The sequence below is a fragment of the Hesperophylax consimilis genome, chromosome 15, assembly GCF_061612785.1.
Source record: "Hesperophylax consimilis isolate HC1 chromosome 15, BYU_Hcon_1.0, whole genome shotgun sequence".
Taxonomy (NCBI): Eukaryota; Metazoa; Arthropoda; class Insecta; order Trichoptera; family Limnephilidae; genus Hesperophylax; species Hesperophylax consimilis.
Genome location: NC_142850.1, coordinates 26299526 through 26317841, shown reverse-complemented (window position 1 = coordinate 26317841; position 18316 = coordinate 26299526). Strand labels below are relative to the sequence as shown.

General features: G+C 32.9%; 1 protein-coding gene across 1 annotated transcript in view; it reads left to right on the top strand.

The window, feature by feature from the left end:
* The window catches only part of Lgr3 (Leucine-rich repeat-containing G protein-coupled receptor 3), a 340705-nt gene that overhangs the window by 207125 nt on the left and 115264 nt on the right, over positions 1-18316 (top strand). Inside the window, exons 2-3 of the mRNA XM_089640598.1 lie at positions 10175-10294; positions 17164-17277. Of these exons, the coding sequence (XP_089496724.1) occupies positions 10175-10294; positions 17164-17277 (234 nt within the window). The remainder of the gene's footprint in view (positions 1-10174; positions 10295-17163; positions 17278-18316) is intronic.

Below are 18316 nucleotides of genomic sequence, written 5' to 3'. Positions count from 1 at the left end.
TTGCATTAAATTTATACATATATATTTTACTAAATATTATGTGTAAGGCGCATACCTTATCAGAAAAAAAGAGCTATTTTGCCGGACAAGGAAGCCACGATTCTTACTTTGGTAGTATGTTATGACATGTTAGTATAAAATATATATTTTTTTAAGATAATTTTTTTTTATCTATTTGTTCTGGATGGTTTATAATACAGCGCATTTCAGAAGGGAGATTATCGTAGTTTTTTATAGCTTGCTAAATATAATCGTTATGGATTTGGGTTGTTTTAAAATTAGGTGTAATAAATTGAATCCATTTCTCAATATGTGGTCATTTCCTGATATTCTTTCATAACCTCACTCACAACCCGAACAGTTGCTGTGACTATCATCCTTTGCTAACTGTTTTGTTTTTTAGCATTAATCTAAATCATATTACAAAATGTCTGACGTGAGTGACACCATGTTTAAAGTCTCGATTTAAGCGAACAACCTCGCTAAGCTGGTAGTGAGAGACTGGCGTTGTCGACGAGTTTACGAAACGTCGGCAAAGTGTGGCTGTGTATCAACCATAAGATGTATGGGGGTAGTCGCCAAGATACTTGAATCGTCGAGTATCTAAAACTTGCATATCCCTGTGAAAGAAAGGCCAAACTGCACGGAGTAGCTTATGACAGTTATGCGTTTGGTTTATAGGTAGAAATAAAGGCGGGGTACTTACGGGTAAACAAAGGCGGGAGTATCGGTAAACGATGTTCATATACTGTAATGTATTATATTATGGCGATGCCATACGTAGTAATTAAAAATTATGTGTTTTCGGTTTGAAAATTTGGTCGCCTAGAAATGTTTCAGATGCTTTAATTAAATACTGCGAGTAGAGTACATCTTGGCCTTTGAAATAATCGAGTAATTTTTAGATAAGTCTTTTTATAAGCCCAGAAAAAAATAATGTATAAGGCCTACGAAAACTGCTTTAAAGTTCAAAATCTCCTACTTACGAACCCATTTTAGGTTATGATTTTATTGTATAATGTGGAAAATTAAGTTATTTATAAAATGATCGAAAAAAATGAAATATTTATACCTGAACATCCACAAAATGATCAATCAATCAATAATCAATCAAATAAAAGGCACTTTTTGGCCATGTTTTTTTCTTGCATAAATCAAAACAGGCGGATGGTGTTAAGCGGGAATTTAAACCTTATCGCCATCTACGTAAGGGTTTTTATTGATAATTTAAAATATTACACGACGTAGTGCATTGCCTTAAGACTAGAATTCAGATTCCATGTGTATGTGAATTGTAGAAGACTTCAATGATTTTATAAACAGTTCGTCGTGATTTCAATTACGTTAAGAATAACCAAAGTACTCTTGTGGGACTGACGTCATTTTCTAGGCTCTAAGTTATTCTGTCGAGAGCGACTCCCTAATGAAACCGCGTACCTACGATCAGTTAAGTTCGGTAACTCCTCGGAACCATTTCTGATGTGCGCGCGCATCGCTTGCTCACACTAGCGCTACTTGTCGTAAAATGCAATAACTAACTTAACTGACGAATTACATATATTAACAATAGGTCATGGCCCATCTCCCTTCCTACTATCATTAACATTTGTTTCCATCAAATGTACCCGTCCATTTACTTTAATTGGTCCGTGGGTAGGTATACAACAACTGCCGGTTAGAATAATGCAAAATATAAGGAATAGGTCACGATAATTATTATTTTTTAAATTTTCAATTTCTACGGACAGGTTATTTATAGAAGAAAATTGATTTTCAAACTTCTCCAAAAAAGTTTCTTATTGTATAAGATGTTTATTTATTTATAGCTGTTTCAATTTAACAAGTTCGATTATGCTTTTTACAAGTAATCAACGAACGAAATGGGCCATAAATCAATATTAGTATGAAAATATCGTTCACCCACACTACAGCATGTACAGGGGCTTTCCGCCTCGCTCCTACCTGTTTCTGAGTTTTTTTATTTTTTTTAAATTTAAATATCATTATAACAATTATTGAAAAGTACCTACATTATCGATTGTCTGAATTATTCTTGAAACAATCAGTTCGAATTATTAAAAGGACACTTAAATTCAAATAGAATTTGAGTTCATTGAACGTGAATAATTTGACACATGAATAATGTAAATCACAGACCTCACTAATTAAAGTCAAATGCATTGACAGTACTTACTAACTAAAAAATGTCGGTCGGCAATATTCGTATTTATTTCACATTTTCGACTGTTTTTTTTTCATTAATTAATATTTTTAATATATTCTAATTATCTAAAATTGTAATATTAATTTTCTGATTAAAATCATGATTGTTTTTCAATTTATTCCCATTAAGTTTAAATTGAGCTCCTTTCCCATCGATGGCCTCCTTAGTTGAGAGGTAAGGCTCTTGACTAGCAATCCTAAGGTCGCGAGTTCAAATCCCGACGTGCGCCGATAAATTTAATTCAACAATTTGTGTTCATTCACAATTTATTAATTAAAAATAATATAGGCACATTCCAGAGTGGAAGATACTCTCAGTATCGCAGTGGTGTAAGACCACCATTGAGAATTGAAACGTTGCTTGAAATGGCTTTAGCTGTGTTTGGTGACCAGATCTGAATATTCAGGTACTTCCTACTTTCCTCCTCCCCATCTCCTTTACTTCCCCACTACCTTTAGCCTGAACACACCCAATCAGGGATTCCATTAGAAAAAAAAGTTAAATACCATTGTTCCCACGTTTTGTAGTTTTCTGACATCGACTAGTTGACTCTGGTTGTTTTCTGCTAAATATGTTTTGTGACATTTGTGACGTTTTGTGGGCACTTTGTGTACATTTTGAAATGATTTTTTGATAGTCAGGTACTCCTCCACTTTCCTCCCCCCATCACTTCCCCATCCCCAATACCTTCAGCCTCTTAACGTACCTCAATTGGGGAGGCCATAGTCTCACTGGCTCCAGACCGCTGAATGCAGTTGGTATTCACATTATATATATTTTTTAAATAAAGCTCATTGCAATACAAATAAAATACAATTAAAAATAAATTTAAGTCCCTTAACACCCCGTATACACAGCACAATACACACACCTATTTATTTTATGCATTCGATTATTATGTTTCGTTTACCAATCTCGAATTGGATTAATTTATGTTTACATATATTTAGGAAACATATCTACAGTTATACACGTGAATTAATTTTGAATTTAAGTTGTTGAGTAGAAAATAAATCAGTTAAGTTAAGGCGATGCATTACGTCGTGTAATATTTTAAATCAAGCCGCTATCAATAACAGCCCTTTCGTAGATGGCGATAAGGCTTAAATTCCCGCTTAACACCATCCGCCTGTTTTGATTTATGCAAGAAAAAAACATGGCCATAAAGTGACTTTTATTTTATTTTGTGCATGTTCAGCCATAAATATTTAATTTTTTTCCAATCATTTTATAAATAACTTAATTTGTCACATTATACAATAAAATCATAAACGAAATATATATTAAAAAGACCTATATATTAAAAACTCACTAATCCAAAATATAAAAGAAAAAGATAAATTTCAATTTTTAAATGAAAACAGAACGCGACTTAGACATGTTTTTCTATGCCCAAAACTAAATACGTCTTTTGCACAACATCATTATACTTACCAGGGAAGAACCTTTTTCAATCGTCTACTAGAAGAAATCAGAAGCATTAATGATAAAACCCAAATACTGCTCTCTGTAAAGAGACACTTTAAAAATATTCTGAAAAAAAAAACTACTGTCACTTAATTAATCTCATAAATATCCTTAGTTTTCCATAACTTCCTTTCTTTTTTTAAATTTATTATATTAATATATTATCCTTCACTATTATCAAAAAAAATACCACAGCAAACATACATTTATGTACAATGAACTATTTAAGTACTAACTAACAACAATATTTATGTACACTCCCCTTCCATACACAAGCAAATGCTTTCAATGGAAGAGTAGTAAAAAGACCCAAGATGTAAAATGAATTATGTACCATGTAAACATATTATTAAAAATAAAAAATAATTTAAAAAAAAGAAATGAGTTCGTAAGTAAGAGATTTTTAACTTTAAAGCAGTTTTCATAGGCATTATACATTATTTTTTTCTGGGCTTATAAAAAGACTAATCTAAAAAATACTCGATGATTTTAAAGGCCAAGATGTATTCTACTCGCAGTATTTAATTAAAGCATCTGAAACATTTCCAGGCGACCAAATTTTCAAACCAAAAACACATGATTTTGCATTAATACGTAGTGCATCGCCATGCAAGTAGATATTTAAACTTAAAGTGATAGAAAACAAATTGAAAAGGATAGATGAACAATAAAAAAATATAATATTTATTTTTAATATTTTTTGGAGTGTTTTCGATAGACAATAAAGATAATTCTTTGATACATAAAAATATGAAAACAATGCACCTAAACGGTTGGTTGGGTGAAGTTAAATACAAAATTATGCAAATAATGTTTTTTTTTACTCCTCTATCAAAATTTTTAACGAAATTCTAACCAACTCGTGTGTTTTATAGTCTTCGTTTCCACCCTTTTAAAACATCATAATAAGTGGACATCGGAAAACCGTGACCAAACCTTTTCTCTGTTTTTTGACAAAAAAAATTACTTTCAGCATCACTCTACAGTTTTTTTGGGCTAACACACATAACATGTATATTTATTTCCACGCTGTTCATTTAAATTTCTGATAATAATTCATATTAACGCCTGTCATTTAAAAAGGCCGACAAATGGGTTGGTAAAATCTGACACAACGTCCGACAAATTGCTAAATATTAAACATACAAATAACGATATACACTAACTACATTATATCTTCCGTCCGTCGCTATTTTTGCTTTAAATGAGCGAAACAAATCGCTGTTCTGTATAATTAATTGATTGAGTCCTGTTTTGACTCAATCACTTTGCATTCCGTCTGTCTGTGTAAATTTTTTTGTTCTGTTCCGTATCCGCTCAATCCTGTCAAGATGGTAGCCGTTTTAGATAGACATTTGACCTTTTTATTCCGCCAGAGCACATAATGTTGCAACTGTTGCGAGCTGTCAAGTCGGAGTAATCAATCAGTCTATTATGCTGTCTTATGGTTGATTGAGCTAGCAAAGTTCTGTTTTACTCGACCGCTTTGCATTTCATCTGTCTGTAAATGTATTTGTGTGTTCCGTATCCGGTCAATCCTGTCAAGATGGTAGCCGTGTTTGATAGTACCTTTTTATTCCGCCAGCTTTTATCAGCGTTGCGACTGTTGCGAGCTGTGAAGTCGAAGTAATCAACATTATCCGAGATCTTCAATACACAGAACTACTAGTATATGCTTTCTTATAGTTAACTGAGTTGGAAAACTCCTGTTTTTACTCGCCCGTTTTGCATTTCACATGTCTGTAAATTTTTTCGCACGTCACGTTTTGTTTTACGATGGTGGTTAACCATTATTTTTTTCAAATGTGAAATTTTCGTGTTTATTAGGATTCTCTTATTCGATTTTTTAATGTTTAATTTTATGGTACCTTCCTACTTGCCGAAAGAAAATTTGAAAACGAATTGTCATTTAGACAGGGACGTCTTTTAGGACAAATTATAAATTTATTCCTTATGTTAAATCAAAAATATTGATATATTGAATAGGATAAAATTAGAAACTTACTTTTGCAACAATATATGTTGTGTCCAGTTTATTAGTAATTTTTTGAGGTATTGTTGAGAATTTGATTTACAAACAAAAAAATGTTGACATCACACACATATTACAAATTCACAAAAGGAAAAGGAAAATAAGTCGACTAAAATTTGAATCGTCTGAGTGTTGTTGCTCTTATTATCATATTAGCAGGCAAAGCGTGGCATTTAATGGTTTTGAACCATTTGGGAGATACTAAGCGTCAACATGGAAGATGCATTTAGTGATTGTCTAATTATACTCTTACCTACCCCAGTTGTGTTAAGTGCAAAATATACGTCATCCCGAGACGTCAGCAGAGAGAAATAAAGACCGAACCAAAATAACTTCTTCTCCCCTCAGACCAGCGCCGGATCTGCAAAGATATGAAGAAGTTTAAACGGTAAAACAAAACAATTTTCGTGATTGAGGTATTTATTCAATTTTCGACCTACGAACTGCGCACGCGCGTGTTGTGGAGGTCAGTTTTTATACGGTGCTATTAATAAAACAGTATGAAAAGTATGTAATTAAATAATAGGTATGGAAATAAAGCATAGTTTATTTTTTTTAAATGGTCTTATTTAACAATAATCATGTACTTAGATGCTATAAAACAGAGATTATTTATTTATTAATTAATGCCTTTTTTTCGGAGCTTTTACATGTGAATATTAAAATATATACATTATTTATAACTGAATTGTTTCATTTTCAACATTTTATATTTGTTTAAAGATAAATTGAAGATGTCCACTGACTTGGTATAATTGTTTCCCTCCATTAGTATTCTCGGCAAAGAGGAATGCATATGGTAGTTAGTCCCAGAATTTCTGCACTGAAATAAATCCTGACTTCTATTATTACGTTGTGGAATCCGGAAGCTTATCAATTCTAGCAATACCGGACTATCAACTAAATCATTTAGAATTTTATACCTATAGAAATACCAAGCCAGTGAAAATTCTTCTGTCTGACAATTTGATAGATTTGAGATTTGGGTGAAAAAATAGGTGAGATTAAGATCTGGATATTTTGTAAAATTACAAAAAAATAAAAAATTAAGAAAGTTAAAAGTATAATTCGATCTAGCAAATATAAGGGGAAATTTAAGTTCTTACAAATATTTTAGGTGAAGTAAAAATAAGGCGAACCACTAACAGGGATGAAAAATAACAAGGATGGTGAATTTGCAGAATTTCCTAGAGATTCAACTTTCGGATATTAAGTAATATGTATTGTTAAAAATATGTGGCATATTTGTGATCCCTTCTCTCTTATATAAAATATTGTAAAATACTAAGGACGGGTTGTTTCAGAGAATTCGAACAATTCTTCAAATTTTAAAGTTAATTTTCAAGTTCTATGAAAGTCTTATTCAAGTTTTGTTATTATATCACTATAGTCCAGTTACTTAACAAGACTGAAATAATAACATAACTAGAAAATAAAATGTTTATTATTTCGTGGCTCGGTTCGCGTTTTGGTTCGCAAATGTATACGTACCATTACAAACATCCTTTACACGAACATATCGTTTTGGCAGCAAATAAAAAATGGCATATTTTAAATCGCTGAAGAAAAAAATATTCGCATAGTTTTATTTCATCATTACTATAGTATTTGCGAATATTTTATCTCAGATTAAGCTACTAGCGATTGTATAGATCGACAAAAAGTATACCGCCTGGCGCAAACTTAGCCAAATCCGGTCCTGACTTGATAGATATCTTCTTAAGCATGCCTTTTCTTCTGCTTTGGCAGAATGCTAATAATAGAGATAGTGTACTTTTATGACATCAATTTCGTCCGCTCAACTTTGAATCTCCCTCCCGATCTTCTCCTTTGTATAATCCACATTCATTATTATCAGTTGTAACGGCATCTCGGAAGGGATTACTATTCCGCCGGCCATTTCTTTGGACTACCGAAGGAATGTTTTGATAACATGTAATCATTCCAGTGTGTCCTTTTGTTCCTGATGGTCTGATTTCTTAGACAGCGTCAGCAAAGATTTTATTATCTTCTTGCCTGAATCAAAATGTCAATGTTATTAGGCTGCGGCTAGGAAGAGAATACTATTTCTGAAAAAATTACTCAGGTCAGGTCAGATCGCATTGGTGAAGCGAGGGATATTCTTTATATTCTGGAAAGAACTCTTCCCAGTTATTTGACATGACGGCTAAACGTTTGAAAATAAATTTACGCTAGGATTTATTGGTATTTTTTTTAAATGGTTGATGTGTTGTCCTTGCTTTACCGGCATTTAAATGGAAGATGGACCAAAGAAACTAGTGTCATTCGTCCGTTTGGCACCTGTGTATAACACTAATTCTTTATAGTATTTAGGCATAACCCACGAATATCTGCAAGGATTTTAGCTTCTTTAACATCCGCCCGTAGTTCATTGAATATCTTGAATCCTTTAAAATAGAAATTATTTTGGGTTCCCGACTAATTTGTTTTCCATTTGGCAACATAGTTATTAAACACGCCAAATGGAAAACAAATTAGTCGGGAACCCAAAATAATTTCTATTTTAAAGGATTCAAGATATTCAATGAACTACGGGCGGATGTTAAAGAAGCTAAAATCCTTGCAGATATTCGTGGGTTATGCCTAAATACTATAAAGAATTAGTGTTAGATGTAGTGCAAAGTGTGCCTAAATGTATTACAAATGAGTTGTTAGTAATTCTAAAGGTTTATACTAGATATAAAAATGTAATGTAAGCACAATGTAACAAAATAAAAACATATATGGTTGATATTTGTCACATGAGAACGGGTCTTTTCTAGAACTAGTTCTTGAGTTCAACATCTTGGCTGTGAAACGATATGCCGTTCTCTGTGGTTCCTCTTTCCTACAACATGGGTCTCTTCAAGACTGGATTGTGCTATAAAAAGAGACGAATATAAACCGAGAAAAAATATAGTATTTGCTATTTTAGTTTTTTGCCTTTTATCTTTTGTTTGGGTTTGAAAATTGTTAAACATTATATTTTGACGTACAATCATCAATCTATGTCAAATAAATTACAAAACGTGATTTAAAAAAAGTTTTCGTTACTAATTTCGTTCATAAATATTTTCTAACCAAACTTATTAAAATTTAATTATGATAAATAACGTTAAAATGTTAATTTTATTATTTATGTAAGTTTCCTATATCAAATAGGAAACCCAATTTATAGCTTTATTCGAGATAATTAACACGCCATCTTGCAATTAACCGTACCGTTACATTTAACATCTAAGAATTCCTGACATAATCAAGAAGTCTTTTTGGCGTTATTATTTTGAGAAAATCAAACATATTTTTTTAATAGTTCTCAGTAAAGTATTTTTTAAGTTTACCAAGCCTGGTAAAGCGCACTTGAAGTGAAATAGCATCAAACTGCGCTCCACTAGAGTTCTTTTATTATTGTCATTACAGAAATCGTATCTCATGTATGTATAGTCCCGTTAAAACCAACATTAAGGTTTGTTTTCTAGTTATCAAATAAACCATCTACAATATTCAGTGGAAATGATTACGGAAATATGACTTAAATTCATTTAGAACATCTGAAATCTTGCCAAACATCCCTAATTACAGATCGACTGTATTAACACAATTAAATTTGTAGTCGGCAAAAGCATAAACTAAAGACTTAATCCAAAGACATTATTAAAATCTGCCACCGACCGCAAAAACGTATTCTCCGTTCCATTCCAACCTCACTTAGGCGCAGAATACACCACTTTTTTTCTCCTAAGCCAAATCATAAAATTAATGTACAGTGGTGCCTCACACAACGAACGCCTCGCACAGCGAATGCTGCACACAACGAACTTCCTTTTCGTTCATTTCACGATTCATACAACGAACTTCGCTTCACACAACGAACTTCGCTTCACACAACGAAGTCGCCCGATCTTCTACGATCACTGCCGATTAATTGCATCCTCCCGCGCAGGCAGTCGTTAGACTCGTTAGTCACTGCGTAGTACGCTTAACTTACGCACGTATCGCAGCAATCGTTCTTCATTACGAATTAAATCGCACACATATCACGGCAGTCGTCCTTTTAAGATAAACTCAACATTTTTTTTATATGATGGGTTCTAAAAAAAGCAGGAAGGTGATTTCTCTTTTTCGCACCATCGGCGGAAAATGGATGAAGATGTGCAAGATTCGATTATTTCTTAAAATTAAAAAATGTGTGTTTTTTTCGTTATGTTTTTAGATGTATCTAAATAAAAATAATAACAAAAAATTTATCTTTTTTTTATGTCATCTTACCATATTTTATGCTACAGAACGAATTATTTTTTTTAACATGTATTGTTATGGGAAAACGCGTTTCACATAACGAACTTTTCGCATAACGAACTTGCTCCTGGAACGAATTAAGTTCGTTGTGTGAGGCACCACTGTAGTATGGTAATTAAGATAAGCAACTAATTATTGTTTGATTGTTCCAGATAACTGTCCCAGTGGGTCTTACTCCTGCGACGGCGGCAACACGTGCGTCCCGCAGAGACGCATGTGCGACTCACACTACGATTGTCGCGACAGGATGGACGAAGACGTCACGGAGTGTGGTGAGTTATTTGTATGTCGTAATAATGGCTCGTACTCCTGTGACCGCGGCAAGAGACGCATGTGCCACTCGCATTGCGACTGCCGGTATAGGATGGTCGTGGAAGTCAAGGAGGGTAGCGAGTCCTTTATATTTTATTGTATTAATGGCTCGTACTCCTGTGATGGTGGCAAAACATGCGTCCCGCAGAGACGCATGTGCCACTCGCACTACGTTTGCCGGGACAGGATAGACGACAACATCAAGTGTGGTTGGTCCTTCCTCGTAAAAGTAGTTTTCATTGGAATAAGAAAGGAATTAATTGAAATTTTGTGAGTCCTTTATATTTTTCAGTAAGGGTAGTTTTTATTGGGATAGGAAAGAGAATTTCATAAGAATTTGGCGAGTTTATTATTTCTTCATAAAAGTAGCTCTCGATGGTAAAAGGAATGGGAAAGTGAAAAAATACTTAAATATCTTCTCGTAAAAGTTTAAGGTACGGTGACTAAACGGCGCCCAGAAAGTCGTCAACATTTTAAAGTACTTGAAAACGACAGTTAAAGATTAAAAGATCATTTGAAAAATCTGCGATAGTTGCTGGTGTGGTATAGGAATTATAATTTACCCATACAAAAATCATCGTTTAGTTTACGAGCAGTTTCTAGTGCAAAATATGTATGGCGATATTAATATATACTGAGAAATGCACTTTAAGACGATACAATACACTGAAATTCAGTCGGGATCTTAACGACGTAAGTGAAGAAGCCATGCACGAAAATATGCGACACGCGGCGGTGGTGTTTTGGACAGACCTACGGTTAGCAAATCTCTAAAATAATGTCTAATGAACGTATAACGAAAATCTCAGATGTTTCTAGAGGAATCCCTCAAGAAGTAACTAATTCATCATCTAGAAAAATTAAACCTTATTTTGTTGTTGAAAAACGTTTTATACAATTTTCAAACCTTTTGAAACAAAATATTTTAATGGTAAGGTACAGTTTGTATTAATCTTAAATATAAATAATTAACATCCGTAGGGATCGATCTAAAAATAAACACATGTAGTTATGTTCGGTATTCTTTTTATTAATAAATAACTACGAAATTTGGCTGAAGTGGTTTTTAATAATACATCCGAAAACAATAAATAAACGTAGAAAATACAACAAAATGATTTACGAAAGGAAGGTTCGAGAATGTTCCGAAGCGCGTGACGTAGGCAAAATAATTCGATCTCGATGTCGCGGTTGCTGGTAATGTACTGACCATTTCGTTCACGTTGTCGCTTATCTAGTTGAAAAATAACACGTTCTCGATCATTTCAGTTGCTACAGAAACAAATATTAAAAAGTAAAAGAAAATCCAAGAAGCTTGTTTGGAAACTTCTAGAATAACGTTCGAGTCAAGTAGTGGCGTACCACTACACACATATCATAGTTACGAATTCATCGTAATTAATTAGAATGTAAGCCTCGAGCAAACCCCCGTTATAAGAGTCTTATTTCACCTTGATTGTATTAACTTTACATGACAAAATTTAAAATTTAAATTGAAAAATCTGAAATTAATTCGGAAAAAGCTTCAACTAATTCAAAAAATATTATACCTAACAATGGCAAAGCATTTATTTTGGCAGTATTTTTTCGCGGCCAAAATATTCTAGACAAACAATTTGTAGGTACCTACCAGAGAAAAGATAATGAGAATACTAGAGGGTTAGAGATTTGTGATTTTTAAATAATGTAATATGTTTTTTGAGACACGCATGCTGCGTGAATACGTGGGATGATCACATATTAGTCTTAAAAACGCGTAGGTTCTGTAAACACGCAAACAAATGTAATGTTATTTTGTAAACAAAAGTGTAATGGAAACTAAACAAAACAAAACATACGCTTCAATTTAAAAAAACTTATTAAAATAAATAAATATGTAGGTACATTAATTACATGGCATAGGTTAGAAAAATACTGCGTTCTCAAAATTTTAAAACCGTGAGCGAATTTTTAAGAATAAATATATTTTTTTTAAATCATTGAAGAAGAAGATAATTCTAATAAATCTAAAGGACTCATGAAGCAAAACAAGACACAGAAAAATAAAACGATAACGGTATCAACTAGGAATAAAATTTGTCTTAACCAACTTAGTAAATGCCAAAAATATGGGAAAAATTAGTTTGCAAGATGATGTTGTTAATTCTTGATTTGAAATATGAGATCGACAAATATGACGTTTAATAAATAGGTCCCAATGGCCAAGTTGGTTTGGACGCCTGTTCCGGTAAGACAATACATCCCGGGTTCGATTCCTAGTTGTGACCGTAATCTTGTACTGTTTCATGTTTCGTTCAGATTTAGTGAAATGTCACATTATCTTGGGTAATCTTTAGTTTTAGGCCACGAATACTAAAGATAAACTTTGATTCAACTAAATTGCTATAAAACCAACTATTTATATCTGGGACAATGGAAAACACTGCATTAAAGATTCATTTTTTGTTAATCAAATTTTCGAAATTTCATACGATTTGACAATTCGGATATTTTTCTTATTTGACGTATTTGTATTGGACAGAAATTCTAAAAGGTTAAGTTATTTTGTTATGCTGGTTTGACTTTGAACGCTGGTCGTTCACTAAAGCGATACTGAGAGTATCTGCCACTGATTAATTTTATTTTAGATTAAATAACAATGGTTTTACAAATTTAAAAAAGGTGTTTCTGATAAGCTGACACTTGACCACTTGTCTAAATATTCTACCTAATATACAATTTAGGTATAAGGAGCATAACCAAATTGACTCATTTCGTTTATCTGTGCGTCCTGCTTAACTCAGATTCAATGAACTTTAATTTGCTTCCAATTTTAGTGTAATTTTAAATAATGGAAGTAATATTTTAACATATTTTCAAAATTGGAACCAATTTATCAAGAATTCACACTATCCCGTGATTTTTCACGGGTCTGCACTAGTAAGTAGGTACTGTACCTATAAATCAATAGCGCAATCAATTACAGGCTAGAGATAGGAAGTAAACAGTTATGGTCTATTGACAATTGGGCAAATACAACTCTGGTACCGAAAATTGATATCCGAACAAAAAGCACAAAGATGAAAAAATAAATTTAAGAACCCTTAGGTACGTTATTATATACCCATATTTATTATGTCCTTATTATTTGATATGATGTAACAATGTAGGAAGGTTCATTGTTACATGTAAGAGACATTTGGAACATGTAATGTTATATGTCTTGAATGTCTCAAAATATGTAGATGAACTAAGTCGGGTGGGATCGAGTGGTTCTAACAATACTTGAAAACACCATAAGAATATAAAAGTTTTACTCTCAGAAAAGGGAACGAATAAGCAATATTCACAAAAACATTTTCAGTTTTACCTACGGCGATGCAATGCGAAAACTTCGTGACTGGCTTTTCAATAGAACCTTTCCCTATATTTTGAAGTTAACAGTATATGAGTCTATCAACCCCTATATTATCTATTCTTAAGAGTCGTTCAAAGAAAAAACAAATTCCCCTAGCCAACGACTTTTAAACAACATTTATTTTAAATAATTAACAGCAATTTCGAAAAGCGTGGCTTAAGAAATTCTTTAAGTTGGTTTTCGAAAATTTTTCTCACATTAGCTTTGTTTAAGGCTGGCCGCATACATACGTTTTCCGTATTCGATTTCCGAATTCGTTTTCCGTATTCGGAATTCCGTGAGACTAGCGCAAACGTTCGTTTTTCTTCATTCGGAATGTATAAACGTCAGTACCAGTGTTGCCAACAAGGGCGATATATCGCCATTTAGGCTACTCAGAGCGAGAATCGGCGCCGAAAAAATCTTAAAGGCGACTGGTCGCCAATTAAGCTACTTCAAAAACATCAATTTTAAACATGTCCCGAAATTCTCTAGCCACCCTCCCCCCCCCCCCCCCCCCCATGAAATTTATTTTTCTGGCGACAAATTTTATATTTTCTTGAAATTCTCTAGCCACCCCTCCCCATGAATTTTTTTTTATTTTAAACATGTACCACCTAACAGCAAATTCGGCTACTTTACGCTACCTTATGTATGAGAAACGGCGATAATAATGCAATAACGAATGCAATAGCTGCGTTCCACATGACGTCATTAGGTTTTTTCCATTCGGTTTCTCCGAATGCGCCGGTTCGCATTAGGAACGTGCGTAAGGAATTTGTTCCGTTCGGAACTAAAACGAACGTGTGCGGCAGTTAATGTATTTTCTACTGATTCCGTGCATTCGGAGGTCCAAATACGGAAAACGAATTCGGCAATCGAATACGGAAAACGTATGTATGCGGCCAGCCTAAATGCTTCGCCTTTTTTAAATGTAATTGAAGTCGCAATATTGTATACGAATGAGTTTGTGGTATTATTGTGGACTGTAATCAATATTTGACGCAACTATTAGGATAGCTGTTTTTAACAGTTAGAATTGGAAAAGATTCTGACTTACCTTTGGTCCTATTGATCGATAGTACGGATTTGAAGGACACTACTTGGTCATTAATGCACAAGCTTCCGTAATAGACCCGAATTAAACGCACTGAAGGGACTTGTTCGCTGCTACGGTTTTCTTAACACACTGGTAATGTAATAAAATGTTTCAATGTCACTGAATGTAGATCTATAATCTACACTGTCAGACAGGGACAGGTAATTGGCTAAAAGATAATTGGGTGGTCAATAGTCATCTTGTTTACTACTATGAACAAGATTTGTGGTACTGTCTGTTATCGCCCTGTAGAAAGAAAACCATCCACAATCGAAACTTTGCTTAGCGTGGCTTTTGCCGTGTTTGGTAACCAGATCTGCATAGCCAGGTACTTCCCAACCCTCGTCTTCGACATCTCCATCAGCCTCCAACATGCCCAGGATAGAATGCTCATCACATAAAAAATGCATGCATACCAGAAAACAGAATTGCCATACAAAATTTTCGAGGATATTTTGAGAGAGGAAAATTCAATGTTTTTTTAAAAATGCATGTTAATGGAATGGGTAGTTTTATGACCGGGGATGTTTTTAGAATATTTTAAATCTTACGATAGTACGTGTAATTTAAAAAAAAAACTTCATAAACTGTCGATTTCAAACGAATAAGATTTATATTGGAACCTTTTTTTGTGACGCTTTTGACAGTGTCGTAGAATGAATTGGCAGTAGGCTGTAAGAAGATAAATCAAAGTAATCAGAAATGAAAATATATGTATTCCCCATGCAAATAGAAACAGAAAGGGTATATCATTGACTATACATCAAAATACAATCGCGCGGGGAATAAACTAATTTCATGAAAATGGAAAAAAAACCTTTGAACTTCGACATTCACACAATGCGAAAAAATCCGGATCTTCTTGATTTTATTGTGAAATTTTATTGCGGCCGGTTTTATTCAACATCAATCAATAGTGTGTGGTTTTTTTTATACATCAAATGTCTAACTTACTAACTATCAAGCCGTTTATCCGTGGATATCTCCAGCTGGCAGAGTTCCCACCTGAATTACTGCACAAGTGTCATTTTTCTGACCAATAAAACACAAATTTAAAAAATGTAAATAGTTCAGAACATAGGCATGACGAACATAGGCATGACAAAAGAATGCAACAACGCCAACTTGATATTCTATGTGTGTGGCAACATTTATTATATAATAACCTAGTATATATACAATGGTTAAAAATAAAATGTTACCATATTATATGTTAAAAAGTGTTAGTATTAATAGTACAGTCCGTAGATATCCTAAGAGAAGCCGCAACAAATTTAGGCTGAGACAAATTTTTCGGCAACACTAAACAATATGTATTATAAAGGTTTCAAAATGTTCAATGAATTCCCTTATAATATTACCTTGATTTTACTGGCAAACATCAAATCTGTATATATAGTTACAGCCAATAATCAAATTAACTATCATTTTTATATAATATCTTCGAAGACTTGGATAAAGTAATAAAACAAGTAGGTATAGGTAAAGATTATAAAATTATATTTCAATTTGCCTTTAATTTATAAAGTAAATTTAAACTAGGTTGGGTTATTATAGCTTAGTTTAGGTTAGGTTGGGTTATGATAGGTTAGGTTAGGTTAGGTTAAGTTGCGTTATTATAGGTTACGTTAGGTTAGGTTGGGTTAGGTTAGGTTAGGATAGGTTAGGTTAGGTTGTGTTATGATAGGTTAGGTTAGGTTGGGTTATTATAGGTTAGGTTAGGTTAGTTTGGGTTAGGTTAGGTTAGGTTAGGATAGGTTATGTTAGGTTGGGTTATGATAGGTTAGGTTAGGTTATTATAGGTTAGGTTAGGATAGGGGGGTAACAAGTCAGTTGGACCGTATTTATTACTTTGGCTAACTTTGACCCGATATTATGAATAATATCCGGATAAAGTGATTAATTTATCACATTATCTAAACAGTTTTGTTATTATATATAATGACCAGTTATTATGTATAATAGCTATTTAATCACTATGACTGTAACATATACACAAATAAAAATATAAATATTAGTTTTTCCAAAATCTTAAATCTGTGAAAGTTCTTCACTGATTGCTTTGTAATTTTGACACAACTTTGCATTTAAATACGTGTTTTTTTTATATACATATATTATACATTAAGGTATACTAATACATATATACATTGATTTAATTAATATGTGTGGGAGTTAAAACAATATGGGGCATAATATATTATTGTCCGCTTATAATTAATCGCTTGTCTGGATTTGAAAAGATTTTTTTTTTTTTGAATTTCCTCGAGAGTTGTAAATTTGAAATGCTCATACTCACAAAAGAAATCATAATATTTTATGTATGTATATCAAAATATTTTTTTCTTGTCCAGGTTTTACCGAAGGCAGCACGGAGATGCTGATGCCCAGCGTCAAAGCAGTCTTCGAGCGGGCCAGATTGAAAAACCTGACAGCCAATTTCAACTCCACGATTCAAATCCCGATTTGTAAGTAAGAATAAATAAATTAACATTTAAATCTTCTATCTATTTATGTAATGAACGATGACTTTCTGATATAAAATATTGCTAATTTATGAAAAACTTTTTTTAATTATTTTGTATTTTATTTAGTATTCATTATCGCCCAAACGGATATTAAAAGAGGTGATTGACAATTTACGTATGCAAGTGTAACATAATACATGGATAATAGCATTACAAAAATTTAAAAACATAAATACAATTCTAATACTAAGATTAACATCAAATCCAAATAATAACACCTGATATTGTAAATATTAAATAAGCAAAGTACTGCTGTTAAAAACGTGATTGCTGGCCATTAACGAATGAATTAATAGATTTCCTGATAAAATTTTAGTAATTTTATATTATTAAGACAAACGCAAGTGCATGAATACGTGTTCCGATATTATTACGATTTTAAAACCACTTTATCTGGAAGCGGCCTGCAGTCCCGTTTTGAAGAGATTTTTTATCATATCAGCAATTCTCATGGGGGCGGGCGGGCGGAATGGTGGGCGGCGTGGTTTTGATTTTTATTCAGATCTACTCTTTTATTCTGAGATTGATGAATTTTTGAACACTTGACCATCAAAACAAGAGGAAGATCACTGTCTACATAGGATTTCGAAAAATTACACCATACCCTTGGCCCTCCCCTTAAAAGCAGATCTATACACTTCTTGACGAAATTTACCACACTTGATGTTCAAAATAAAATGAATATTACTGTCTATATCTGATTTCTAAACACTCTACGTTAAGTCCGGATTACGCCGGCAACTTCTACTTGAAGTTGTACATTTAAATGTTTGTTTTACAGTGTTATTTATTTACCCTTAAATACAGAATAACACGTTTTTCACAACAACAAAAAAGGATTACAAAACAATTATTCCGTTAAAACATACTAATATGGTTTAAATTAAATAAACCGTCTCCGTTGTCGAAGGGTAAGGCTCTTGACTAGCAAGCGCAAATAAATTTTATTTGTGTTATTTCACAAATTACTCATTTAAAA